The sequence below is a fragment of the Alternaria ethzedia genome (assembly GCF_023757985.1).
Source record: "Alternaria ethzedia strain BMP 0044 chromosome Unknown scaffold_37, whole genome shotgun sequence".
NCBI lineage: Eukaryota > Fungi > Ascomycota > Dothideomycetes > Pleosporales > Pleosporaceae > Alternaria > Alternaria ethzedia.
This window is the reverse complement of record NW_026056230.1, coordinates 147,382-172,938: the sequence shown is the minus strand read 5'-3', so window position 1 is coordinate 172,938 and position 25,557 is coordinate 147,382. Positions and strand designations below refer to the sequence as shown.

At 54.7% G+C, this 25,557-nt stretch overlaps 8 protein-coding genes across 8 annotated transcripts; 6 read left to right on the top strand and 2 right to left on the bottom strand.

The window, feature by feature from the left end:
* Positions 1 to 960: 960 nt before the first annotated feature.
* On the top strand, positions 961 to 2,078 carry J4E87_009642 (uncharacterized protein; the record flags this gene model as incomplete). The annotated part of the gene is made up of 4 exons (XM_049381217.1): positions 961 to 997; positions 1,047 to 1,561; positions 1,608 to 1,771; positions 1,820 to 2,078. The coding sequence occupies 4 exons, from the start codon at positions 961 to 963 to the stop codon at positions 2,076 to 2,078; spliced, it is 975 nt and encodes a 324-aa protein (XP_049229067.1).
* Positions 2,079 to 2,742: 664 nt separating this feature from the next.
* Positions 2,743 to 4,127, top strand: J4E87_009641 (uncharacterized protein; the record flags this gene model as incomplete). Its single annotated transcript, XM_049381216.1, has 2 exons — positions 2,743 to 3,072; positions 3,132 to 4,127. 2 exons carry the CDS (start codon positions 2,743 to 2,745, stop codon positions 4,125 to 4,127), a joined length of 1,326 nt encoding a protein of 441 aa, XP_049229066.1.
* Positions 4,128 to 5,170: 1,043 nt separating this feature from the next.
* J4E87_009640 (uncharacterized protein) lies at positions 5,171 to 7,000 on the bottom strand (the record flags this gene model as incomplete). Its single annotated transcript, XM_049381215.1, has 3 exons — positions 5,171 to 6,716; positions 6,826 to 6,921; positions 6,996 to 7,000. The coding sequence occupies 3 exons, from the start codon at positions 6,998 to 7,000 to the stop codon at positions 5,171 to 5,173; spliced, it is 1,647 nt and encodes a 548-aa protein (XP_049229065.1).
* Positions 7,001 to 9,340: 2,340 nt separating this feature from the next.
* Positions 9,341 to 11,521, bottom strand: J4E87_009639 (uncharacterized protein; the record flags this gene model as incomplete). The annotated part of the gene is made up of 5 exons (XM_049381214.1): positions 9,341 to 9,562; positions 9,616 to 9,807; positions 9,858 to 11,236; positions 11,290 to 11,417; positions 11,517 to 11,521. The coding sequence occupies 5 exons, from the start codon at positions 11,519 to 11,521 to the stop codon at positions 9,341 to 9,343; spliced, it is 1,926 nt and encodes a 641-aa protein (XP_049229064.1).
* Positions 11,522 to 12,160: 639 nt separating this feature from the next.
* GEM1 (ERMES complex Ca(2+)-binding regulatory GTPase gem1) lies at positions 12,161 to 14,133 on the top strand (the record flags this gene model as incomplete). The annotated part of the gene is made up of 3 exons (XM_049381213.1): positions 12,161 to 12,170; positions 12,216 to 13,933; positions 13,981 to 14,133. The coding sequence occupies 3 exons, from the start codon at positions 12,161 to 12,163 to the stop codon at positions 14,131 to 14,133; spliced, it is 1,881 nt and encodes a 626-aa protein (XP_049229063.1).
* Positions 14,134 to 15,253: 1,120 nt separating this feature from the next.
* On the top strand, positions 15,254 to 18,556 carry J4E87_009637 (uncharacterized protein; the record flags this gene model as incomplete). Its single annotated transcript, XM_049381212.1, has 3 exons — positions 15,254 to 15,256; positions 15,312 to 18,101; positions 18,158 to 18,556. The coding sequence occupies 3 exons, from the start codon at positions 15,254 to 15,256 to the stop codon at positions 18,554 to 18,556; spliced, it is 3,192 nt and encodes a 1,063-aa protein (XP_049229062.1).
* A 484-nt stretch (positions 18,557 to 19,040) lies between these two features.
* J4E87_009636 (uncharacterized protein) lies at positions 19,041 to 20,648 on the top strand (the record flags this gene model as incomplete). Its single annotated transcript, XM_049381211.1, has 1 exon — positions 19,041 to 20,648. The coding sequence occupies one exon, from the start codon at positions 19,041 to 19,043 to the stop codon at positions 20,646 to 20,648; it is 1,608 nt and encodes a 535-aa protein (XP_049229061.1).
* Positions 20,649 to 20,959: 311 nt separating this feature from the next.
* J4E87_009635 (uncharacterized protein) lies at positions 20,960 to 25,379 on the top strand (the record flags this gene model as incomplete). The annotated part of the gene is made up of 3 exons (XM_049381210.1): positions 20,960 to 20,965; positions 21,157 to 23,255; positions 23,672 to 25,379. The coding sequence occupies 3 exons, from the start codon at positions 20,960 to 20,962 to the stop codon at positions 25,377 to 25,379; spliced, it is 3,813 nt and encodes a 1,270-aa protein (XP_049229060.1).
* Between the last annotated feature and the right edge of the window lie 178 nt (positions 25,380 to 25,557).

Genomic DNA, 25,557 nt, shown 5'->3' with positions numbered 1-25,557 from the left:
GGGGAGGTGGGGTAGGAGAGCGTGTAGTGGGTGTGTATGTTTGTTAGGTGGGAGGGGTTGGAGAGAGAGGTGTGGAGGAGGGTTGATAGGAGGGTGATTTGGGTGGGGAGGGGGAGGAGGGAGGGGGTTATGTGGAGGCCTGGGGGAGGTGTTAGGAGTTGAGGTATGAGGGGTGTGAGATGATGTTGAAAACCAAAAAGATGCAAATTCAGAATATCAAGCGTGGAATAGTTCATTTATTCAAAACATGGGAGACGTCCTACCTGGCATATCCTCGTGTTCATACACTGGTACCGATCTTGCCAGATCTATGGCTTGCAGTTTCCCCCCGTCTTCACCGTCACCGGCGAAAGAACGGAAAATGGCGGTCAGGTCTTCTGCGGTGTATTCCTTTACTACGCGCACTTTGGGGTTTGATGACGCGGCTGCGTCGCTGGAGAGATCGATGATGTCGGCATCTAGGTCTATGTCTTTTGCTTTCATTTTTTGGTACTTTTTGTAGACGTTGCGAATGCTGTCTGGAGGGCGTTCATGGGGGTCTAGGTGGTGCATTTTGCGTGGGGTCTTGACAGGAGGAATTCGTGGGAATTTAAGGATGTATGTGCAGATATTCGTGAGCCGTATCCACGGGTAAATGTTGATGATGGGGCTGTAGAAACGTGGGAGGTATTGTTGACTAAGCTCGCGTTTGTGGCTGACGGGTGCGCGTTGCCCGATGCGTCAAGGGTGTTTACATCTCGAATTTCCTAACACCAGACACCCTCGTCCCCTGCTCCCCGCTGCACCTTCCTCTCTGCCCGCACGTACTAATCACAGGTACACACGAGAGGCATCCAATACCCGAGCCTCACCTCGAACCGGGATTAATACAGACTCGCGGCGAAACTGCATCTCCCGCGATCCACCTAAACACGCTTGACCGCTTGTCGTCTGAAGCAATCGCAGTCCCAGCCCGCCACCATGGAGAACTACCAGAAGTTGGAGAAGGTCGGAGAGGGTACGCTATCCCCCAACGGCTTCCCACGCGCCTACTGATATAATCCCAGGAACCTACGGAGTTGTCTACAAGGCGCGCGACCTCACCACCAAAGACCAGCGCATCGTCGCCCTCAAGAAGATCCGCCTCGAAGCCGAAGATGAAGGCGTCCCGTCGACGGCCATCCGCGAGATCTCACTCCTCAAAGAGATGAACGACCCCAACATTGTGCGCCTCCTCAACATCGTACACGCCGACGGCCACAAGCTCTACCTCGTCTTCGAGTTCCTGGATCTGGATCTGAAGAAGTACATGGAGGCGTTGCCGGTCAGCCAGGGCGGACGGGGCAAGGCGCTGCCGGAGGGGTCTGGGCTGGCGGGACAGAGCCTGAGCATGGACGATAAGATGGTTAAGAAGTTTATGATGCAGCTGTGTCAGGGTGTGCGGTATTGCCATGCTCATCGCGTGCTGCATCGTGATTTGAAGCCGCAGAACTTGCTCATCGACAAGGACTGCAATCTCAAGTTGGCGGATTTCGGTCTGGCGCGTGCGTTTGGTGTTCCGCTGCGAACATACACCCACGAGGTATGGATACTGCATATGTGATTTGGGGTTGTCTGACATGTAATAGGTCGTCACGCTATGGTACCGCGCTCCGGAGATTCTTCTTGGTGGTCGCCAATACTCAACTGGTGTCGACATGTGGTCTGTTGGCTGCATCTTCGCCGAGATGTGCACGCGCAAGCCTCTGTTCCCTGGTGATTCGGAGATTGACGAGATCTTCAAGATCTTCCGGTATGCACTCACACCTCTATACTATCTCCATATACTAATCATGTCTAGTATCCTCGGCACACCCAACGAGCAGGACTGGCCCGGCGTCACCTCCTTCCCCGACTTCAAGCCCTCGTTCCCCAAGTGGGGCCGGACAGACGTCGCAAACATAGTCACCAATCTCGATGAAGTCGGTCTGGACCTCCTCGATGCGCTGCTTGTGTACGACCCCGCCGGCCGCATCTCAGCAAAGCAGACGGTCATCCACCCGTACTTTGGCGGAATGAACGGTGACACACGACACGAATACAGCAACGGCTACCACTAGCCTGTCCCAGGAGGATGCTACGACTGTTACGCTTTGAGTGGTCTGCAGGATTGGTGAGCAAGATGAGACGTTAGTGTCTAGGAGCTTTCCTGCTTTGTTCTGGTTACAAGGATTGGGGCTGTGTCTTTATCGGACAGCAAATGGCGTTCTGGTCAGGGTATGCTACTGAGTACATGCATGCAATACTACATACAACTACATCGATATCACGTGTTGAATGTGAGCATTGGTTTCAGTGTATTACGACTGCTCTGCGTCTATTCCAGCACGTTCTGATCTCAATACTTGAGTATGCACACTGTCGTTTTTTCACGAAGTGGAACTGTGGTTGACGGTGCTTCAGTGTATCGCAACCATGGATGTCAGTAAAATCGCATCTTGACAACCAAAGTACACCACAGCCATGTCCTGCTGATGCCAGGAGAGATGGAATATATAACTTCGCACTCGTGCGTCGTTCCTTAATACTACATACGACTACATCAACAATATGAATATCCTGTGCTGGCTCGCGATGCTGCCCCTAGCGGCGATGATGCCCCTGGCACCTCTGAATGACGTAGCGCGCCTGCCCCACCTCAGCCCTACGGACCTGCAGGAACGCGTCCACGTACCAGGTCTCCACGGGAGGTCTGCTCACCACGCTTCCTCCACTGACTCAGCAATGACTCCCAATGCGAAACTCCTTCCGCCATCCACCGGCCCCCGTCTCATCGTCTACCACCAGACTTTCCACGACTCAAACGGCACTTACCACTCGTTGCTTCCACTGCTCACGAATAACACGGGCATCACGCATGTGATTGTCGCGGCTATCCACCTTAATGATGGGCCTGGGAATATTACGCTGAATGATCATAGCCCGGATGATAAGAGGTTTGATCAGTTATGGGGCGAGGTGAATTGGTTGCAGGGTAGTGGGGTCAAGGTGTTGGGTATGCTGGGTGGAGCAGCAAAGGGGAGTTATGAGAAGTTGAGCGGAGACGAAGAGAGTGTATGCCACCAACCCCATCCCATCATCCCTAAGCCCATAAAGCTAATGAATCCCCACAGTTCGAAGCATACTACACCCCCCTCGCCGCCCTAATAACTGCCCGCTCCCTCTCAGGCCTGGACCTCGACATCGAAGAAGACATCCCCCTCTCCACCACCACACGCCTAATCTCACGCCTCCGAGCAGACTTCGGCCCCGAATTCCTGATAACCCTCGCGCCCGTCGCCACAGCCCTAATCCCCGACCCCAAAATCCCCGCACACCTCCGCCCGCCCCGCCCCATGCTCGCCAGCGGCCCCACGCCCAACCCTCTACACCCCACGCTCCGCCATCTATCCGGCTTCAGCTACCCGGAGCTCGAATGCAGCGTCTGGGGGAAAGAAATAGCATGGTACAACACGCAATTCTACTGCGGATGGGGCGACGCGTTTACAACGGCGTGGTACGACACCATCATTGCCGCGGGCTGGAAACCAGAGAAGATTGTCATGGGCGTGGTGACGAATGAGGCGAATGGGGGTGGATATGTGGATGTGGGACGCCTGGCGGTGGTTGCACAGCAGTTACGGCAGAGTTATTATAAGGTGGGGAAGGGGTTTGGGGGGATGATGGGTTGGGAGTATTTTAATGCGGGGGATTGTGATGATGATATCGAATACATCACCTCCCGCGATCTCGATACCGAGACTGTGCAGGCGGGGTGGGTTAAAGCGCTAGGATTGTCTCTACGAACGGATGTTGACTTGGATACAACGCCTATCTATGATTTTGGTGGAGCGGCGATGGGTGGGGTGGGTGGTGTTAGTGGTGGTGGTAGTGGTGGTGGTAGTGGAAGTGGTAATGGGAGTGGAAGCGGACTCCAGAATATCACGGCCGACCAGATACGCAATATGGTTAGCAACCTGCCTGCTGCGAGGGCGGCTTGGCCAGATGAGGAAGTGCAGAAGTTGGTGGTACTGGGGTTTAGCAGGCAGGAGGCGTTGGCGGCGTTGAATGCGACCGAGGGGGATACGGAGATGGCGGCGGGGTTTTTGTTTGAGCATTATCCTTCGTAGGGTGGTGGTAGAGACGGAGATAGAGAGGGGGATGTAGAAGGGACGAGTATATATGGAGGTGGTGTAATGAGTAATGAAGCTGTACATGATATACTCGTATTCCAACAAGAACATCAGTGATGCCAGAAAGTGTCCCCTGAAGCTCATTTTTGCGTACATATCAACGTTGGCTTGATGCTGGAAGTGAAAACAAGATAGAAACCTCATCTAGGGCAACCCCAGAAGAACAAAACAATGCATATCGATAATCCCGTACTCTGAACTTTAGTCCAACCTCCCCTTCAAGCCAAGATGCCGAAGCTCTGGTCTGGCATGATGCGACACAATTGGCATGGCGGATGTCCTACCAAAACCATACTAGCTTCCACCCACAATCCACAACCTACATCTCGGTCATCTGCCCGAGCATCCCGGTGTTTACCCGACACCTGGGCATGCCACGATCCGATGACAGCTTGGCGTGTGTGAGAGGTGGAACATCTACTTTGATTCTCGCGTACGCGTGATCATCTTGCGGCGCTTGTTATCTATGCGATCTTCCCACATTTACCCCAGAAGGATAGAAGTTGAGTCAGTCGTGGGGGGAATGTAGAAGTAACAAGTGCCATGGTAGGGACAGCGAGCGAGTCATGCATGCGATGCCAAGGTGATTTGCTACGTCATATCGATGTTGGAGATAGTGGTGGATGGGGGATGGTAGATGCAGCATTCGAGATGGTGAAGGATAGAGTGTAATGATATGCAATTACTACCTGTAGTAAAAAATGATGCGCCTGGGGTATCCTACTCTAACCCAACCCAGCCCAACCCATCGAGAGTGGTGAAGCCCTATAACAAGACCAAAACTGAAAATCTAAGTCTATATCTATACAAATGCTGAAGTGGAAGAAAATATGCGTCTCTGCGTCTAACATGCGCTCGTGAACGTAATCGCAACGATGATAGGGGAAACAGGCGTTGAGACACCATGAAAACAGCGTCGTAGCCAAAACCCAACAACAAACCCCTCTCCAACCAACCATCCCCCACAGAAACCACCCCCCCTACCTCCCCTCACTACTCGGACTCGCCGTCCTAGGACTCTGCCTCCGACTATTCATCTGCGTATTCCGATACGTCTCCTCATTCAACGTATCCAAACTCCTTGTAGGACTCGGGGTAGTCCCCCTACTACCCCGACTCCTACTAGGACTACTAGGTCTACTCATCGCAATCTCATAGCTCGGCAAATCCATATCCATGCCGCCGGGCGTACGCGAACCAGCGGGCGTGCGCACGGCGGTGTTGTAGCTGGGTGTGCGGGCGAGGGCGTCCATGTCGTAGTTTGAAGGGGGGAGGTCGAAGTACGCTTGTTCGGTGGTATTGGTGTTGTTGTTGGAGCCGTGGGCGGGTGTGCTTTCGCCGGAGGAATGTTGGCGGGTGGGTTGGAAGCGGGTGGGGCGGTCGGAGTGATGCATGCTGAGGTTAGCGAGGCGGTGTTGGAGGGCAGCTGCGGAGGCGCCGCCGCCGGGTTGGTGGACGGCTGCGTCGAGCGACGTGAGGTCTTCGGCTGAGCCGCGCCGCGATTGCGCGTAGAAGGGCGTGTTGGCCCCGCTGTTCATCATGCTGTGGACGCCGCCGGGTGTCATGAAGCCAGACGGGTCGATGTCGTTGTAGAGAGAGTCGAGCTGGTGGAGCCCGTATGTCGGGGGCGCGTTCTGGTTAACTTCGTCTTGGATGGCTTGGGCGTTTAGGATGTTTTGGTCTACGACTACGCTTTGGTCTTCGTTGGGGGGCAGGTTCGGCGAGATGAAGAGGTGGACGTGGTTTTTTACGAGCAGTTGGCTCGTGTGGCCTTCGGGGTTCTTGAGGTTGACGTATAAGCGCAATTTGTGCGTTAGCCGTATGTTCTCTGTGTCTACGGATTGCCGGCAGTTCTTGAGCGACTTGGGTAGATCGAGCGTCATGGAGAAGCGATGCGACTCGTCGAATAGCGCGTCCGTGTCTTCTGTTCCGTCGGGGACCCTGCGCGCAGAGTCCTCGGGCATGTCGCCTTCTGTGACCGCAACCTGCATGTCGTTGTTGTGACTTATCCGGCGGCCAGCGTAGTCGGCGAACAATTGCCGCGATTCTATCAGCTCCATCTTGATTGTCGAAATCTCTACACCCTTGCGTAGCGGAATCAGTACGAAATCGGCCGTTATCGACGTTCCGACAATGTAGTTCTTCTGCGGGACCGTAATCTTGTAGGCCAGCTTGTTCGCCCAGATATCCTCGTTGATCTGCTCCATGGGCATGGATTCGAGCATGTCGCGTCCGAGCGTGCGAATGACGCGGATGTGCGCCGTAGCACTGAGCTGCTTGCTCATGTACCCTCTATCCACGTGGGCCTTGAGACTATAAACCACCCAGTTGGTCGGGAGCCCCTCGACACTCTGGTCGAGGTTAGGCGGCATCTTGAACTTGAAATCCCACTCATGGTATCCGGCGTTGAGCTTGTGCGCTTTGGTCTTGCTGCCGACATCGACGGGAAAGAGGTGGAGTTCTTCGACGAGGAAGTTGGTCTTTTGCGTAATCGGCTGCGGGCTGACGGTGTTGGTCAAGTGCCATCTGCGCGGACGGTCAATTAGCATGCAATCTTGAGCAAGTGTCGACAGGGGCGTTACCGTACGAGACTTTGCGTGTGCCCGTGAGTGTTATGCGCAAGCTCCTCACTGACATGGACTCTGGATTGTTCAGAATCAACCTGCCCCTCAGCTCCGTCTCATGCGACTCGGACGACTCTCCATAGAAAACGACAAAAGGCGACTCCGGCCTGGGAATGTGTTAGATATCGCCATGTTGAGGTTTGGCGGTGGTAGAAGCGTACTTGATCTCCAGGGTGGGCACGGCATGTCTGCCGAAGACCCCGACACCTGGGCGAGGCATGATGTAACGAGGGTCGTTTTTTATGAGTCGAACCAAATACCACCCAAAAGGTGTTTAGCAATTTCTCGGTTGTAGAAACGTAACCAGCGACAGTGTATCCTTCTACTTCTAGCAGGCGTAGGTGGTATAATATGCGAACGTGGACGGCGATGCAGTCAGCAAGCTGAGAGATGCTGATTCGAAGCGTGGGAGGAAGTAGACACAGAAAGCGCCGCACGTCACAGATATGCAACCAAAGTAAAGTAAGGGCAGGACTCTACTCAGCTGGCCGCGGCCGCGTGTAGGTACCGCGTTAGATATACCACATTAGCTGGCTGCGCGTGGGATAAAGCGGGCAAGGGCGGCCTGCACCCTGATGAGCTCATGGGCTGCAAGTGGAGACGCGACAAGTCCAGTAGGCCTGCTCGCATCATTGTAGTCGCCTGTCTAGCGCGGCTCCTGGGTTGCGCTCACGTCTTAGAATTTTCTGGCGCAATCATTAGGCGTCGCATTGGCAGGCCGGGGCTGGCAGCAGGGGCCGTCCCAAAGAAGGTCTTCCGATAAGAAGACACCGCGAACGGCGGCCATGGCGATAGCAGCGCGCCTGTGCAAGTAGCCTTCACATGTGCAGAGACATTGATTACGCGCGTCCAGAGTAATTCACTGCGATACAATCATGAATACCTCCGTCTTACAGCCTATCCAACAAACCCGCCGACAACACCCACTATTCCTCGTCCCTCGCTTGGAGTCACATCGCCCTCCTGCTCTAACTAAGCCTAAGCTCTTCAGGGTTTTGCTTGCGGCTCTCCCGAAGTATCTCCACATGGTACCCAGCCTTCTAGTGCGCTTTTCTACCTCTTACGCATTGCACATGGATAGCAGCTGCGATTGCGCCACACCTGGCATGGTTGCCGCCCATCTTGCAGCATCGGCCAACCTGCAGCTCAAATTCCGAAACGTGCGAATGCACCTCGCCGGTTCCAATCTTCGACGAATGCTATCGTCGTGTCTGGCATTTCTGCTGTCTGGTCGAACGAGGGTCGCCTGACGTGGAGGGATTGGGTGGAGGGTGTGCGTGCATGTGTATTGCGTGTCGTTGCGAAATGGGAGGGGTATGGCTATCTAGGTTTGAGCTGCGGTGTTATTCGTGTGATGTGAACCATCGTTCCTGCCTCCGTCTCACCCTGACTCCATCTCGAGGTCTCAACACAACGCATCGCCGATACAGCCACGCCGTCGCCGTCACGACTGTGTTGACCGCCACGCTGAAACCAGCCACCAGCCTCCTACACTACACCACACCACTCACTCACCCACTCTACGCCTACCTTAATCTCGGTCCGAGCATGCACGGCCACGAAAATCTGCGGCTAGACCTGCATTGCCGCAACTGTGGGTAATGCGAGCAGAGCCTCATCATAGCCATGTACAAGTACATGTATGTACGTACATTAAAGTATATAGAGACCCACAATCGCTTCTCTTCTCAACTACACATAATTCCCGCATGCGCCGCCGCGTGTATCCACAGTCACTATCCACTTCCACCCTCCTAGCACATACAGCTCCGACATCGTGAGCGCAATCGACATAGTCTAGTTAATTTAGTTTACCGGCCGGAAACCTAGTAGGTGGTCCTCATGGACGTGATTTTTGCCGTAAAGGGTGCATGGTGGAGATAAGGGAAACTTGATTTTAGGTGACGCATGTGTGTGTGCAGATGGATGTACTGGGTGTTCTAGAACAAAGTAAGCTTCTTCGCCCGCGCAGCATGCAAGGAAGACAGACGTGCATGTAGGGCTGAACGGCGTCTGGCATGTGTCAGACTGATGTCGGGATATATCGGAGGTGTCCAACCTCCTCCGATTGAGGACCAGGATGAGAGATTCCGTGTGGCGCGCCGTTTTCAGTGAACCCACATTTTCAGAGATCACAATCTATACTCTCAGTAGAAGTATACATTATCGTAGAGATCGTCTACTTCCCAGACTGTAGTGGTGCGTATGCAGCAAAGTGCACATGAACGCTGGCTAGTCTTCGGAGCGCACGAAGACCTCCGACCTCGACCTCGATCCCGCCACCACCACCACCAAAACCCAATCGCGCGATAACGTCTTATGCAGATCCAAATACCGCGTCCTATGCATGATTCCCATTTGCACTCGCAGACGTACTGCTGTCGTCATTCCCAGCACCTTCTTTCGGTCGGTCCCAAGTCCGGATATGGCCTGCAATACAAAGCTGTCAGCGATCCACTTTCCTTATCTCTCAATTTTGCCCATCGCGAACTCAACAAATGCGTCGGCGCGGATCCCTGTGTGCCACTAAGACGGGTGTTCCTGCGCACGGCCACCTGGCGCCTGTAGTAGAAACCCGGCCTTATCGCAGATCATGGTGCCAAACGTGCGCGTAACGGGTGGATATGAGGTGATTTGAACGGAAAACTTTGCTTGCTGCTGCTGCGACTCACCGTTCTTGCATGAGGTGAGGATGCAGTCCTCTTCGAAGCCTAGCCAGCACAGTGGGTGCTCGTGGACGGATTTTGCCTATGGGTATTGGCGGTTAGAAATTGAATGTTGAGGTTTCAGGCCAAACTCACCAGCACTGGAGGTAGCATGGCCGTGCGTGCCCGAGGCTCCACGGGGTGCACCACTATTTCTTCCTCGTCCGCCATGCTGCCCGATGTGAGGTTGGAGTTCGATCGCAGCCTATTGACCGAACTTCCTCCCGTTTGTGTGCGCTGCATCTTGAGGTTCGACGAGGCGATGCTACCGCGCTGTCGCACAGACGCCTACATCAATGTTAGCCATCACAACTGTCGCGTTCAACAACTGCACTCACTGCTCGCGGTCTGTGCAACATGCCGACGCTGAAGTCCCACAGCAACAAACGACAGTCCTCTCCTACGCTGCCAATTCGGTAATTGCGCTCGTCGCATCGCCATGGATCGAACTGCACTGCCGTCACCCACGAATTGTGGCCTTGACAGCGCGCTACCAGCATGCTGTCCTCCAAAGACCATATCGAGACGAGATCGTCTTGCCCTCCTGTGACGACATAGCGACCGTCAGGCGACCAGCAGACACACATCATGCCGCCGTAATAGCTCATGTAGTGGTGGAGCAACTTCTCGCGAAGGAAATCCATGATCCTGAAGGACCCATCCTCGGACACAACCGCAAGATGACGTCGGTCGGGCGAAAATTCAAAGGCATTAACCTTTGACCTCGAGACTTGCCAGTAGGACACGGGATTCGTTCTCTGGTTCTTCGAGTTGACAGACTTCTTCACGGTTAAGAGGTGCTTCAGCTTCTTCTCCTGATCCGTCAGCCCATTCTCGCTAGGAGATGTAACGGCCTCTTCTGGCACAAACACAGCGTCTTCCTTCTCCTTGTCATACACCACCAGACTGCCGTCCATGTGCGCTGCGAGGAACAGGTTCTCACTGTTCGGCAGCCACCGTATATCCGACACGGCGGTCTTGTTGATGACACCGTTCTTGTTGATGCGCGCGTACTTTTGCGACATTGGCTCATACCATATTATGTCGCCTGTCGAGAAACCCATGATGATGTCAAGATGATTTGGGCCTTTTGTGATCTGGTTTATATCGTGACATAGCGCGTGCGCTTTGGTGAAGAGGATCTTAGTCAGGTGTTCGTCTTTGGTAGGTGATGTCAAGTCCAGCCACTGGAATGCGCGGTTGATGTTTGCGAAGGCATAGAGGCCATTGGGGTTGTGTTCTTGCAATCGCTTGGTCAGGGCCTCGTGGGGAATGACTCTGGATACGAAGGACGAATTGCTCTTAACAATGTTGCTCTTCGGTTTCCGCCTCTTAGTAGGATCCTTGGAGTCTTTGCCGTTGACGACTGCCAGCGCCGCGTTGCCTTCGCCGAACACGGGTGTCTTCAGCCCATCGAGCGGAGACGACACGATGCCATTGGCGCTGTATGAACCGCCATCGCTCGCCTGGCTGTTGCTCTCGTGCGGCGACTCCTGTATGCTCGGGGGCACTTGCGACCGGGTGCTCGTCCGTGTGCCGAATCGGTGGAGTTGCGACTGCGAAGGCTGGCGGGGCGCAAGGGCGACCAGCGAGAGCTTGGTGCCGGCTGTGGGAGGAGAGACTGTCGTCGCAAGCGGGTTCGGGTTGTGGATGGGGGCCTCTGAGGGATGCGGCGGGGGCGTAGCTAGGTGGAGGTCGTCGCGCAGCACATAGGTACCTTTCATAGCGTCAGTGAGGGCAGGGACTGCAGGGTCCAGGCTGGTTAATTACCTTCTCCGACGACCAGCTGGTGCTCGGGGCCGGTGGGGTGGGTGAGGGTGTTGTTGGTCTCGATAAGCTGGCCCGGCTGCGCGCCCGGGTAGCCTCCGACAGGATAGCGCGGCGGCGGAGGGAGGACGCTGTACACACATCAGTCGCGCGTCCGATGGGGGTGGAGCACGATAGGGCTGCCATTGGTGGGCGACTGGCGGTCAGCCAGAGATAGGACAGGTACTCACAACATAGCTGCTGCAGTGTAATCAGTTGCGGACTAACTACGGCCTGGTGGAGTCGCGGTGCCTGGCTAGGAGTGGCAGGGTAGAGTTAAGGGTAAGACATTAGCACCAGCAAGTACCGCGGCTATGGCATCGGCGTGTGAAGAGGCAGGATACGTCAATTTGGGCGCGCGCGGAGAAGGAAGCTTGTGGCCCGCGGCAGGCAGGCTGGGACTGGCATGGGAGCGCGGGCCATGGAACCATTGGGGAAGTGGAAAGCGGAGACGAGACGGGCGCCTTATGGCTCCGTGCACTGGGCAGTCTTATTAATTGCCTGCCATGCCGCTGGCCGTTGGTGGAGAGGACGAGACATGACATGGGTCCGGCGTGTCTGCAGGGCCACTCGACAACGGTCGACGCATTGCACCTCCCAGCAGCCAATCTTGCGGGGCTGCTGGCGGGGAAGCTCCAGGGCTGCGATCGTCTCCCACGTGTGCCAAGCCTCCTGACAGCGCTGGTGCTGCCCTGACCACGAGTCGCTCGAAGTGCTATGAATATTGCACAAGTCTGAATATTCTCACGGCAGGTCCGACCAAGTTTTCCAACCACTCACTACCTCCACTACATCCCTCACACCTACCCAAATGCACCAATAATGCCGCCGGGAAATGGCGACCGGTATGTGGAGCTCCTTCCCGACAGCACACTCACTAACACCCGCAGTACGGATCTGTCTCTGCGGTGACGATGGCGTCGGCAAGAGCTCCATCATCACGTCTCTTGTCAAGGACGTCTTCGTCACAGCCAAAATCCAGCCCGTCCTGCCACAGGTGACGCTCCCGCCCACGCTTGGGACGCCCGACAATGTCACCACCACCATCGTCGATACCTCCGCCCTGCCCCACGAACGACACACTCTCCGCACAGAGCTCCGCAAATCGAACGTCATACTACTCGTGTACTCGGATCACTACAGCTATGAGCGGGTGGCGCTGTTCTGGATGCCCTATTTCCGCTCGCTGGGTGTCAACGTGCCAGTGGTGCTATGCGCGAACAAGTCCGACATCGCCTCGAATGGTACAACATCCCAAGTCGTGTCGGAGGAGATGCTGCCCGTCATGAACGAGTTCAAGGAGATCGACTCTTGCATCCGCACCAGCGCCAAGGACCACCACAACATCAATGAGGTCTTCTTTCTCTGCCAAAAAGCCGTCACACACCCGATAGCGCCGCTGTATGATTCCAAGGAGAACGCACTCAAGCCAGCAGCCGTGTCTGCACTGCAACGCGTCTTCCATCTATGCGACACAGACAAGGATGGGTACTGGAACGATCAGGAGATTCACGATTTCCAGATCAAGTGCTTCGAGAAACCGCTGGGGGACGACGACTTGATGAACATAAAGAGGTCGATGGAGCGCTTTGCTCCTGGTCTGACCGGCGAGCATGGCATGGACGAAAAGGGGTTTCTGCTCCTGAACAAGATCTTCGCGGAGAAGGGGCGGCACGAAACCATCTGGATCATACTGCGCAAATTTCACTACACCGACAGTCTCAGTCTCCAGGACACGTTCCTCCACCCCAAGTTCGACGTTCCTCAGTTCTCCTCCGCCGAACTCAGCCCGTCCGGCTACCGCTTCTTCGTCGATCTGTTCCTGAAGTTTGATATGGACAATGACGGAGGACTCAACGACAGAGAACTCGCGAATCTATTCGCACCGACCCCCGGCATGCCGACATCGTGGGTGGACTCGTCGTTCCCATCATGTACAGTGCGTAACGAAGCTGGATACATCACACTACAGGGTTGGCTCGCGCAATGGAGCATGACTACCTTTGAAGAGCCCAAGACGACTCTAGCATACCTGGCATACCTCGGATTTGAGAGCGGCGAGCGCGGAGGCACGACCAGCGCACTCAAGGTGACCAAAGCTAGGAAGCGGCGGAAGAAGCCTGGACGAGTCGAACGCAACGTCTTCCTATGCTATGTCATAGGGTCGAGCGGGAGTGGAAAGAGCTCATTGCTGTCTGCCTTCCTCCAGCGACCGTTCAGCCACACCTACCATCCCACGATAAAACCGCGTTCGGCAGTCAACAGCGTGGAACTAAAAGGTGGCAAGCAATGCTATCTGATCCTAGAGGAGCTCGGTGAACTCGAACCCGCGATTCTAGAGAACCAGGCCAAGCTAGACGCGTGCGATCTGTTGTGTTATACCTACGACTCGAGCGACCCCACGAGCTTTGCGCATGTTGTAGAGTTGCGGAAGAAGTACCCCCATCTCGACCAACTGCCAGCGGTCTACACAGCCCTGAAGGCAGACCAGGACAAGACAATGCAGCGATGCGAGCAGCAGCCCGACGAGTACACCAGCGCCCTGAGAATGGCACCGCCACTGCACGTCAGCACGACGTGGAACAGCATATCGGAGCTGTTTGTTCACGTACGTACTACGCCTTTTGATTAATTCCACGCGCTAACACCGTATAGCTGGCTGAAAGCGCCACCCACCCCTCGACAGCCTTCCCCAAGCAGGAAGAGGACGGCTACGATTATCTCAATCTTTACCTAGCGCTCGGAGCCGTCACGTGCGCAGTGGCCTCGGCGATGTTTGTCTGGAGACGCAGCAGCGCATCGACCTGACACGCCAACCTAGGGGAAAACTGAACAGCCTGGAGCCTACGTTGACTTTGGGTCGCCTCTTTTGCAAGGTTTTGGGTCAATGTAGTCTGCAGACCTGTTCAGTTTTTCCCTCGTATGAGGTGCTGAGATCTGAGACCAGGGGCCAGGCATGAATGTGAATCTTTGCTTCTTGTATATACCATGACAGCACACCACTTCCACCCCTATAGACAAACTACTCGCAATAGGAAGAATCCAAGCGTCGGAGATGATGGCAATGCAGCAGTCACGATAATGGCAGCGCGGAGGGTCAGCGCTTAAGCATGACATCACCTTGGCGTGCGGCTACGTTGTACAACAGACAAGTCTCAGCGGCACGAGCGAATAGGTAGACGCAGGGACATTTACCCCTGGCGCTTCGGCCTGACGGGGAGTAGCGCCAATATGTGGATAGATGATATCGGTGAGTTAGCATGGGATCACGATGTTGGGCTGGGAGCGAGGGAGGGTGACAGCTCGCTTGACAATGGTGTGGGCTAGCGACGTGCTTCATGGTGCACTTCCGTGACTTAGTCCGGGGATCTGCGAATAGTCTGAGACGAGACGGCTATTCTTGTCTCTCGCACGCATCACATTCGGTGTCAACGTGAACACCCGCGTGCTGCCGAAACCGTGAAAACTCCAGTAGGAGTTCCTTTTGGGTGTAGACGTTGAAACGGTCTAGTTGTTTTTGAGCAGGACCCTGGATGCGGTATCGAAGTTGCCAGGCTGGGTAAGGCGGACATGGATTGGCTGTCTGGCGGGTTGAGGGCGGCTGCTGGCAGACGTACACTCGGCTTGTGGTGATGCCCCCCTGTGTGGCGGAGCAGCTGGAGGGCGCCGAGTCGTGCATCTTGGGCGCGCTCCGGGCTAGTGACATTGCAGTTAGTTGGGGTGCTGGCTGGACATGTGCATCACGGCGCGAATGTGTACCTCTACTATTTCTCCCTGAGACCATGGTGCTTGATACTCCTTCGCCGCAGCACCAACACGCCCGACTCGTCCGCCTCGCAAACCTTGGGCCCTTGGATGCCCGCACCGCCTCGGCGCCCTAAGCAAGCCGTGGCAATCGTGCTAACCCGCACCTCCGCACCTTTCGCAAATGGTGAGTAGCACGTGTCTAGCCTCAGGCAAACATCTACCAAATACTGTGGTGACAGTTGAGGTCGCCATTGTTTCGTTTCCTCTATTCCCCGGCAAAGGCCCGCGGCGCCAACCCGACGTTCCAAGGAGCCCCCAAGCTGACCAAGTCTCGTACCCCACAGGCAACCGACAGAGCCAGAGAGCTGGACCGCCTATATCAGATGCGAAACCCAGGCCCGCGCCGGGGGCATGCGCCGCAGATATCCATCAGCGATGACAGCCACCACGTCACCGAGGCCATAGGCGACATGTACGGCGGCGACAGCGACACCGACGCCCCCAACCGCCGCAGCCTGCGACCCCTAAGCTTCGTCCCCAGCCCCAACGGCGACTCGATCCAGTCCTTTGGCGCCTTCGAGGCCTTCGACCCCTTCCCCAACGCGCCCCCCGCGAGGTCCCCGCTGCGTCCCCAGATGTCCTTCGAGAAGCCCCAAACGCCCACGAGCCCCAATGGCACCGCCAACATGGCCCAGAAGCGGGCCTCGGTCCAACGGCACCCGTCGAACGGCGGCCAGATGTCCCCTCCGCTGTCCCGCTCGAATTCGAACACGGCGTCGCACCAGTTCCCGCTGAACAACCTCGACTACGAGAACAGCCCGGCGGGCCTCGCCCAGGAGCTGAGCAACCTGCAGGCCATACGGAGGATGTCCATGGGCGTTAACAATGCCGATCCCGATCTACCTTCGTTCCAGTCCGCAAACTCACCGCCCTCCCCACCGGCCATGTCGGAAGAGGACGAGTCGAAACTCTTCTGGGTACCCGCGCGGCTGCACCCCGAACTGGCGCCCATGGAGTTCAAGACGTTCATTGAAGACAAGATTGACAGGACGAGACGACGCTCCGGAGACTCTGACTCGCTATCTCCGGATGGCGCCATGGGGCGTCAGGGCTCGGGTGGAGGGCTGCGGCGGAAGAAGTCGATGCTGTCCAGACAGATTGATACTGGCTCTGGCTACAAGGACGGCGCCGAGAGGCTGGAGAGGAAACGATCCGGCGCGCAGCCCAACGGGGGCTTGTCCAACCTTCAGGAGCTCGAGCACATACAGGAGGACCCGGTGGCCTTGATAAGACGGATGAGCATCGATCAAAAGGGCATGGCTGGGGAAGGGGAAGAGGGCGCCGACGGCATGCCCATTGTGCCGGGTAGCAAGATGCGTGGTCTGGGCACGCTCAAGAGATCAACACACACTACCTACAGACGAGGCAGTCTGCGGAAAGGCGGCCCGCCCCTCTCACGGCGACTCGTCTCTGGCCGACAAGGAGACACAGACACGGAAGATTCCCCGTCCACCTCGCCCGTCCACTCTACCGAGAGCATACCCGAAGTCCCTCCTCTCCCAGGTCTCAACCGCGTTCAGTCGGAACCCGTTAACTCGGCGTTTGAAGGCTCGTCGAACAACTTCTCGCGACCTGGGGCAAAGCGGGCATCTCCCAGCTATGGCGGCGAGAGACCTGGTTCGTCGGAGGAGTACCCCAGGTCAGCTTCTACAGAGCCTATCTCACAGCAGGAGCGAAGTTCGCCGCAGCCCAGGCAGTTCCACTCGAGAATCGCCTCCAACGGCCGCACGACTGCACCTTTGCCAGGCTACACACCTCCGCCGCAGCAGGTACCCCAGATCATCGAGACACCACCGCCACAAGAACAGAACCGAACACCTCAGTTTCAGCTACCCGAACGTCACTCCTCCCGCCAACCTCCGCCTCAAGCCCAGCAACAACCTGCAGGCCCTCGCCATTATCCTCAACCTCAGCAGCAACCTCCGCAACAACAGCGCCAGCCCCAGTCGTCGAGTCGACCGAATCGTCATGCACAAGCTGCTCAGTCGTCCCCGATCAAGCCCGCGCAGTCCTTCGATGACCTAGTAGCGCATCCTTCGGCGATGCCCGGCCAGAACAACAGGGTCGATTCGTTATCCATAATCCCGAACGCACCAGAAGAGAAGAAGCTCGAACCGAAGGCCAAAGATAAGAAGGATAAAGATGGCTCTGAAGGCGGCCAAAGGAAGACAAGCTGGGGCTGGTTTGGCGGTGATAAGGAGAAGGAAAAAGACAAGAAGTCAAAAGACAAAGACTCAGAAAAAGAAGCCCCGAAGAAGGTCAAGAACAAGCTCAGCAAGTCCCAGGAGAAGGAGAAGGACAAGGGCCACGATGATACGAGACTGGACCTCCTGCAGACATCGATACAGGGTGGCGGTCGTGGTAGAGAGAGCGTAGTGCTGGATCGCGAAAGCGTCAAGCTGGAAGAAGAGCGAAAGAAGGAGAGCGCTAGAAAAACATCCAGCGAAGGCAAGAAAGAGAAGGAGCCTGGATTGCTGTCCTCCATCTTCGGAGGAGGAAAGAAGAAGGGCGAGAAAGAGTCGTCCCACAAGAAGAACGCCTCACGTGGATTATCGCCCGAGCCCCCGCCACGCATCCTGAAGCCCGATATCGACTACAACTGGACCCGATTCTCGATCCTGGAAGAACGCGCGATTTACCGCATGGCCCACATCAAGCTTGCGAACCCCCGCCGCGAGCTCTACTCCCAAGTCTTGTTGTCCAACTTCATGTACTCGTACCTCGCCAAGGTCCAGCAAATGCACCCGCAGATTTCCATTGGCAACTCCAAGCAAGCAAAGCAAGCTCAACAGGCTCAGCAACAGCAACAAGCCGCGCAGCAGAAGAAGGAGCAGCAACAGCAGCAACATCAGCAGCAGGCCGCCCAGCAATCTCAGCAGCAGGTACAGCAGCAGCAGCAACCGCAGCAACAACAACAGCAGCAACAGTCGCAGCCTGAGGAGTTTGCTCAGTATCAGCGGTACCAGCAGGTAAGAACATCCCAAAGGCAACAATATTTAGAAGAGGAGACTAATGAAGAATATAGCAACAGCAACAGCACGAACAGCAATCCTCCGAAAAATCCTCACAAGAATGGCCCTCTGTACACCAACAACAAGCCAACGGCGGCCTCTCACAGCAACAAAACGGTCAACACCAGCAACAACACCAGCAGCAACAACAACAGCATGCAAGAGGCGGATCTCAGCAGGGTAATTCTTATAACCAGAACCCGCGTGATTCGCATCACTCGAATCATAGTGCGAATGGCGGAGGTGGTGGAGGTGGTGGTGGGGGATATAGTGTAGCGAATACGCAGAATTATCTGGGGCAGAGTGGTAAAGGGGGTGGGGGTGGTGGGATAGGAGGGGGAGGTGGAGGTGGGGGGTATAGTAATTATAGCGATGATGAGGGGGGGAAGAGGGGGGATGACGATATGTGGTAGTGGAATGATTGTGGTGGATGAGTTAATTGAGCGTATGGGAGTGTGAAGGGGGCGGAGTAGGGATATACAGCCTCCTTTTGAACTACGCCTTTCTTCATGTTTTTCTGTCTCGAAGTTTGAGTTCTTTGTATATTTATCTGGGTCTCTTATCTAATCTTGGGATGGGGAGGTGGGCGTATAGGGTTTCCAGGGGGTTAGATGGACGAAGGGATAGTAGGGATGTTTACTGACGGTCGCAAGATGGATGTGTCGACGCGGAATGGGAATTACAGATAATGTAATTTTTTCAATCTTGTAACTCTCGTTTTCGCGCAGGTTATCTCTTGTACCAACACGGCTCTTCCAGCGCGTTCAGGAAGGAAGGAATAAAGGGAGGTGTTTGTCGATGGAGCAAACGTGGAAGGGGATGGACGTGTTGGTGGGTGTATTAATGGCAGGGTACTGTCGTGCTGGGATTCTCCCCTCATCTTGCTATCCAGCGCCTATGGGGAAAGACAAGCAAAGCACCGAAGATACGGATCTCGACATGGCAAAAATCAAGTACGTCAGACCCAGCAAAAGCCGGGAGAAGAAAGTCGCAGCACCAATTGTACCGGAACCAGAACCAGTACCAGACGACGAGTTTCCGGTGCTTGATAGTGACGATGATGACGATGATGTAATTGCGGTGGAAGAGCAGCAGGACGAGGAAGTGCTGGGAGAAAGGGATGACACAGGGGACTCGTACCACTTACCTGAAGAAACAGAGGACGATCTTGTACAGCCTCCTAAGCGTGCCCGTGTAGCAAGAAAACCGCGAAAGAATGCGCCTGCCAAAGATGTTGTGGTCATCGACGAGGGTGATGATGGGGAAGACGACCCTGACAATCCTGCGAACCCTCCTCCTGCTCTCACTGAAGCTCAACGACGGACTCAAGCGGCCGCTACCATCAAGCGAAATTGGGGCTTTGGAAGCATCCGAGAGTGCATCCCAGAAAAGAAGTGGCTTTCGCGCGGACTCAAGGACTACGAAGACGAGAACTGGCAACTAGATACCATTGACGAGTTCGAAGGGCTGTCAAACGAGACTCAAGGACAAGGCGATGCAATGAAAGAGCAAATTGGATTATTCTTCGATAAAAGGGGGAGTACAGGGGCTAATCGAAGGATAGGGGGCAGTGCCGTAGAGAAAGAGAAAAACTTGGTTGATGATATCAAAAGGCTACGTAAAGGGGACAGGATTGACCCGGAGACGCATAGAGAGATACCTGCGACCCCTCGGGGGGCTGCAGCGGCATCAGGACCTAAGAAAAAGAGAGGAAAGGCTCAGAGCTCTGCAAAGTCGACAACGAAGGACAGGAGCAATCTAGGACGAGCCAGCAAGGACAAGTCGAGCAAGCGGAGGGCGGACGCCATGGCGGATATCGACGAAGAGTCAGATGATGAGGACAATGGAGTTCAAGGTGGCGGCAAGCCGAGCAAGAGGCCGAAGAAAGATGGCCAGCAACCGACTGAGAAGCAGAGTGGAAGACAACAAGCATCAGACCCCGACAGCTCTTTACGCAACCGAATACGGACATTACAGCAGCAAAGAGACGCACTCCATCTCATCCGCCAGAACTGGAGCATCGAATCTGTCCTGGAGTTCTTGCCACAACGCTGGTTTGAAATGGGCGAAGACGCAGATGAGCACATTCCCCGGGCCATCCTCGAGCGCATACGCGATCTATCCAACATCACCAATACACCAGAGCAAGGTCAAGCCGTCAGACAAGCGCTACATGACAGCATGAGCCCGCGTACAAGTACCTCTCTAGAGGACATCCTTGCGGTCATCGCAGTGGCTGGCGAGCAATTCTACGCCGCCGCTGAAGGACAGCGTCCATCGCATCCCGACAACATGGGAACGACTTCTGACACCAGAGTTCTACTGCGAGCAGCTCGTATTGCTGCCGCACGCACTGATCGAGATGGAAGGGGATATCTGCTCAGGTACGAGGACGGCGTGCTTCGAAGTGCGGCTAGGCATCGGGAAGTTGAGCGTCTTGAACATGTTATCGCGCAGAAGGAAAGGGATGCAGATGATGGGGAAGACGACGGGGAAGAAGAGTGAGATGAATAGATTGATGGAAATGTGGACGGTGACAAAGTCGTAGATTGAGGGGGGTAGTTGGGTAATGCAAATGTGAGATGGTAGCGTTTAATGGTCGTGTTTGAATGATATCTTCTCATGTCAGTGTCTTCTAGTTGAACTAGCAAGAGTCCAAGATCTGTCTAGATCGGTGTGTGATATATGTAGGGAGGATATTAAGACCCACAGGTACTTATTGCAATACTAAAGGGCAAGATTCAATACCTAGGTAGACTCGTTTATCGCGATGCCACCAGCCAACGATGCTCTCGATAACGCGAAGCATTTTCGAAATGCGAGTGCTTGGATTCTAGATTGCTCTACAAGAATCTAGTACTAACTTAATTCATTTCAGATTTGAGAGATCAAAGAACGAGTTTGTTTAGATGCAAACGATAGAATTAGATAGATTAGTAGGTAGGGGTATTAATGAGGGGGGGACGTCCAAGTGGGTTCATTCGCCCATCTTACTATTCAGTCTGTACGATAGAATCGAAAGAATACTAAGGATACCAGTCTGAGAATGCCGCCGAAAGAGAATCGCCAGTATGATATCTCGCTACGGAAGGAGAACGAGCTACGAAGGCGGAGGCAACAGAACGACGGTAACGAGAACAACGGCAACGCAGGGCCAGTCGCACCCACCATACTAGCAGCATCAACGGCAACTGTGGCACCAGCCAGACCTGATGCAAATCTTGATACAAGGGAAGACAGTATGATGGTTGATGATGAGGCGGATGTGGCGAGAGAACAGGAGGTTGAGCAGGAGGCGGAGGAGGCAGTAGAAGATGGCGTACAGAAGCCGCACCGCGAACCTGTTCCTGAAGATGAAGAAGAGCTGCTTAACTACTTGACTGAACTAGACGACGAAGTAGCTGGACCGGCGACTGCGAGTGATCCTCCTCCTCCTCCTGTGGGTAATGCAGCTGCGTCGGCGATCGCACCTGTCCCGGCCCCTGCTCTGACGGACGCTCAACGAGTAAGACAAGAGACGAATGCCATGGCTAGGAGTTGGGGTCCACAGTTCAGTACCCTGAGCGGCTGCATACCGGCAAATACATGGCTCAAAGGTCAAACGAAGGACTTGACTGAACACACATGTGAACCAGACACCCTTAAACAACTGCGGAAGCTATCCGACGCAACTCCTAATCTCGGCAAAGAAGTCAGAAAGAAAATTGAGTCGCGCTGGAACACGAGAAAGTCAAAGACTGGCGATATAGGTAGTACGCCGGCTGAGAAACAGAAGAGCCTGCGCGATGATTTGGAGAGGATACTAAAGGAGTACGAGAAGCAGGCCGAAGCTCAGGGCAAAGGCAAGAAGAGATCTGCAGGAGATGACGGTAAAGAGATGTCTGAGCGCAGGAAGACCTTGAGGCATAGCGCAAAGCCGAACTACAACGACCTAGATCCTCACCGCCTACATCAAGACGACGACGACGACTCTGGCTCAGGTTCCAGTATTATACTCCACGACGGCCCAGCCCCGAAGAAGGCAGACGATGGCGGAAAGGCAGCGGCAAGCGCAAAGCAGAACGGCAAAGCAGCAGCGACTGGAACAGCAAACAACGCCACGCAAGCTACAGTACTCACCGAATCACAGAGAGGACGGGCACTCAGTGACATCTATATCAACTGGAACATCTACCAGTTGCATCTCGACTTCCCCCGAGGCCTCTTTCCAGCCAACATAACGAGCGATACGGCTATCGACCTCAGACTCGTCGCACGATTGCTTGACCTTTCCAACCTTCACGATGATTCTCGGCAGGCGTTTGCTCTTATGGAACGGATCAGGGCTCACTTGATGCAGAGTTTTATAAGGGCGAGAAGTACAGATGAAGCCATTGCTTTCCTCGCACAGTTTGATGGGCCGACGCATGCCGCAGTACCGACACCAGGGGGATCAACGACCAGGCTCACTACGGCAATCACAAGGGGAGGACGTAGACTCAGCGCCGCTGAAATGCTAGCAAGGCAATCGACGATTGATGATGATTCGCGCGGAGAGCCACTCCTACTCACCTTCGAAGAAAGGGAGCGCAGGCGCCGAGACCGCGAACGTTATCCTCCAACTGCACCTCTCTTAACAAACCAATCATTCCGAGCTTCGCAAGATGCGACGCAGCCTGCTGCACAACTAGGATTATCGCGTTTCGAAGGCGGTGTACTGACTATAGGATCGATCTGGACGCTACGCCGTGCTCTCAACGACAGCAGGCAAGCTGATCAACGCATTCACTCGGCCCGTCGTAGATACGAGCAGGCCGTTCTCAATGGACAGTCCGTTCAGGATCAAGCCGCTCTGCTGTTGGGAATTGAAGCAGCTAGAAGAGTGAGTGACGAAGCATATGCGAGGACGGACGAGTTACAGGGACGCTGGGTAGGAGCACGGTCGAGACGGAGTACGATGGGTGATGGTCTTGGGGGTCTTTCCGGTAACGTTGAATTGGGACGCCGCGCGCAGGCTGAGGGTGTTGGTGAGGAGGGAAGCGGAGAGGGACAGCAGGAAGGGGGCGGTGGAGAGAGTGGCGGAGGAGGTCTTGGAGAAGGTAGGAAGAAAACGAAGAAGCCGCCGCCGCCGAAGTAGCGGAAGGATGGCTTGCTAACACCCAGCGAGTGTCGGTAGACCGATGTTACTTCATGTCACTCTCTTTCTATTGCACTAGTAAATATTTGAGAAGTCGTTCACTCATCGATATATGTATTGGATGTGAACTAAGGCGTTTCAACTCTCATTTTTTGTGTTTGAGAGTATCATCTGCCACACTTGTGTCTTCTTATGTCATCGCCAATGATGCTAGCAACACAGCGACACACTCCAAAGTACCATTGTTCAGATGTTAGATTGCTCCGCTCAATACTGTTGCTGCTTTGGCAACATTCGAGCAATGTCTTGTTCAAAGATCAAAGAGCGTGCTTGCTTGGAAACAAACATTGGAATAAGATGGAAATGCGCGGGGTTACCTTAAAGAGAGGAGAGCTGTGATTTGGAAATGCAGTTCAAGCAACTCTCAAGACATCACCAACGCAATGCCACCAAAGACGCCCAACCTCAAGGGAGCCGAACCCCCTGGAGACACCCAGGCCGAAGCCCTGGAACGAAGACAGGCGATCGCCACCATTATCGCAAACTGGGGCCAGGCTTTCTCCACCATGCGCAACTGGATGCACGTCGACACTTGGCTCCAGGGTAGTACGGAGAGAATGACAGAGTTCACCTGCGACATGACGACTATACGCGCTTTCCGAGATCTATCGCGTAACACTCCGAATCGGGGCCAAGAAGTCAAAGACCAAATCGAGCAGTATTATGTTCGGAGATACCACAACAAAAGCGCAGGACCCATAGGAAGCACAAAGTCGGAAAAGATGGGTCACATCTGTCAGGATTTGCAGAAACTACTCGCGGGCGCCTTCATAGACCGAGCGAAGTTCAAAGCCAACAACACGAAGAAGAGACCAGCAGCGGGAAAGGGGCCTGGGAAGAAACAGGCTGCCAGGAAGAAGACAAAGAAGAACACCACTACCGCCATCCCCATCGCCAGCAACGATCAAGATGAAGATGACGCGATCACATCCGAGGAAGAAGACATCGTCGTTCCCGAATCAGACGAAGCAGAAGACGATGAGCCTCTTCCAGCACCCAATCCTAAGCCTGCAGCCAAGCCAGCGAATAATGGAGCGGCAAATGAGTTCAGACGAAGACTAAGATCGCACGGAAAGGACGAAGCAGAAAAAGAAGCACAGCAGACAGAAAGGGAAAAGAGTAACGCAAACGAAGCAGAAGCCGACGACGACACTTCAAGCATCTTCAGCGAAGCACCCGAAGCCCAGACCATACATACGACAGATGATAAAGACTCGGCACTCGTCCTCATATACTCCAACTGGCAGATCGTCTCACTGCACAAAGACTTCCCAGCTATGCTACGCGGAGGCGATCTTAATGCTCCAGAGGATACTGGTATTGAAGATGTGATCATCGAGTTGCTTCGCGACTTGTCCGAACGTTTTCCTACTAAGCGACAAGGCAAGAAGATCAGCGAGGAACTGGAAATGCGCTGCAAGAGGATGAAACGGTATAGTCTCAAGGCAGTTTATCAAGCTATCACTGCTACTGCTAGGAGCTACCGCTGGGCATCGGTATCGGAGGACTCGCTTGGACTATCAGCCGATGAAGGCGATCAGAATGAGCAAGGCCCTCCACCCGAGGTAGCGCGGCCAGAGGCAGTACCAACAGCGTCACGGCCAGATAAACAACGACGTTACGCCGCACGAAGTGATGAAGCATCGTTCGAGATGCAAGCAGCCTGGGATGCAGTAGTAGTCGCTGAAGCGGCGGTTAAAGTAGCGCAAGCCAAGCGTGCTCGCGCTGCTTTTAAGGGCGAGAGTGCATACCAGCAAGCCACTCGCCAGTTGAGAGTTTCCGAAGAACAGCTTCGTGTTGCTGAGGCATATGCATGTGCGAGGAGTCTTGGAAGACCCCAGAGAGTGGGTGAGACGGTTGGGCCGGGTGGGGATGAGCGCTGGCAGAGACAGAGTGGTGATGGCGGAGGTGTGGAAGAAGGGCGAGAGCAGAACCGGGAAGGTGGAGCTGGCGAGGGTGGAGATGTTGAAGAAGATGTCAGGGAAGGAGAGGGCCATGGAGAAAGTGAAGGGAATGAAGGAGAAGACGGGTCTATCCCTACCGGTTCGCGGACGTCGTAAGCAGCGTTTCTTCCTATCTCAAGATCGGTAGATTAGGATGTTAGACTTGATGCTCACTTGTATTCACAGATCATATTAGCAATCTAGAATAGACGAAGTGCTTTGATTGCGTGTCAGTCGTCATACATGAAAGTTAGCTCGACAGCTAGCCGCCAGTCAACGCTGCCAGAAATGAACC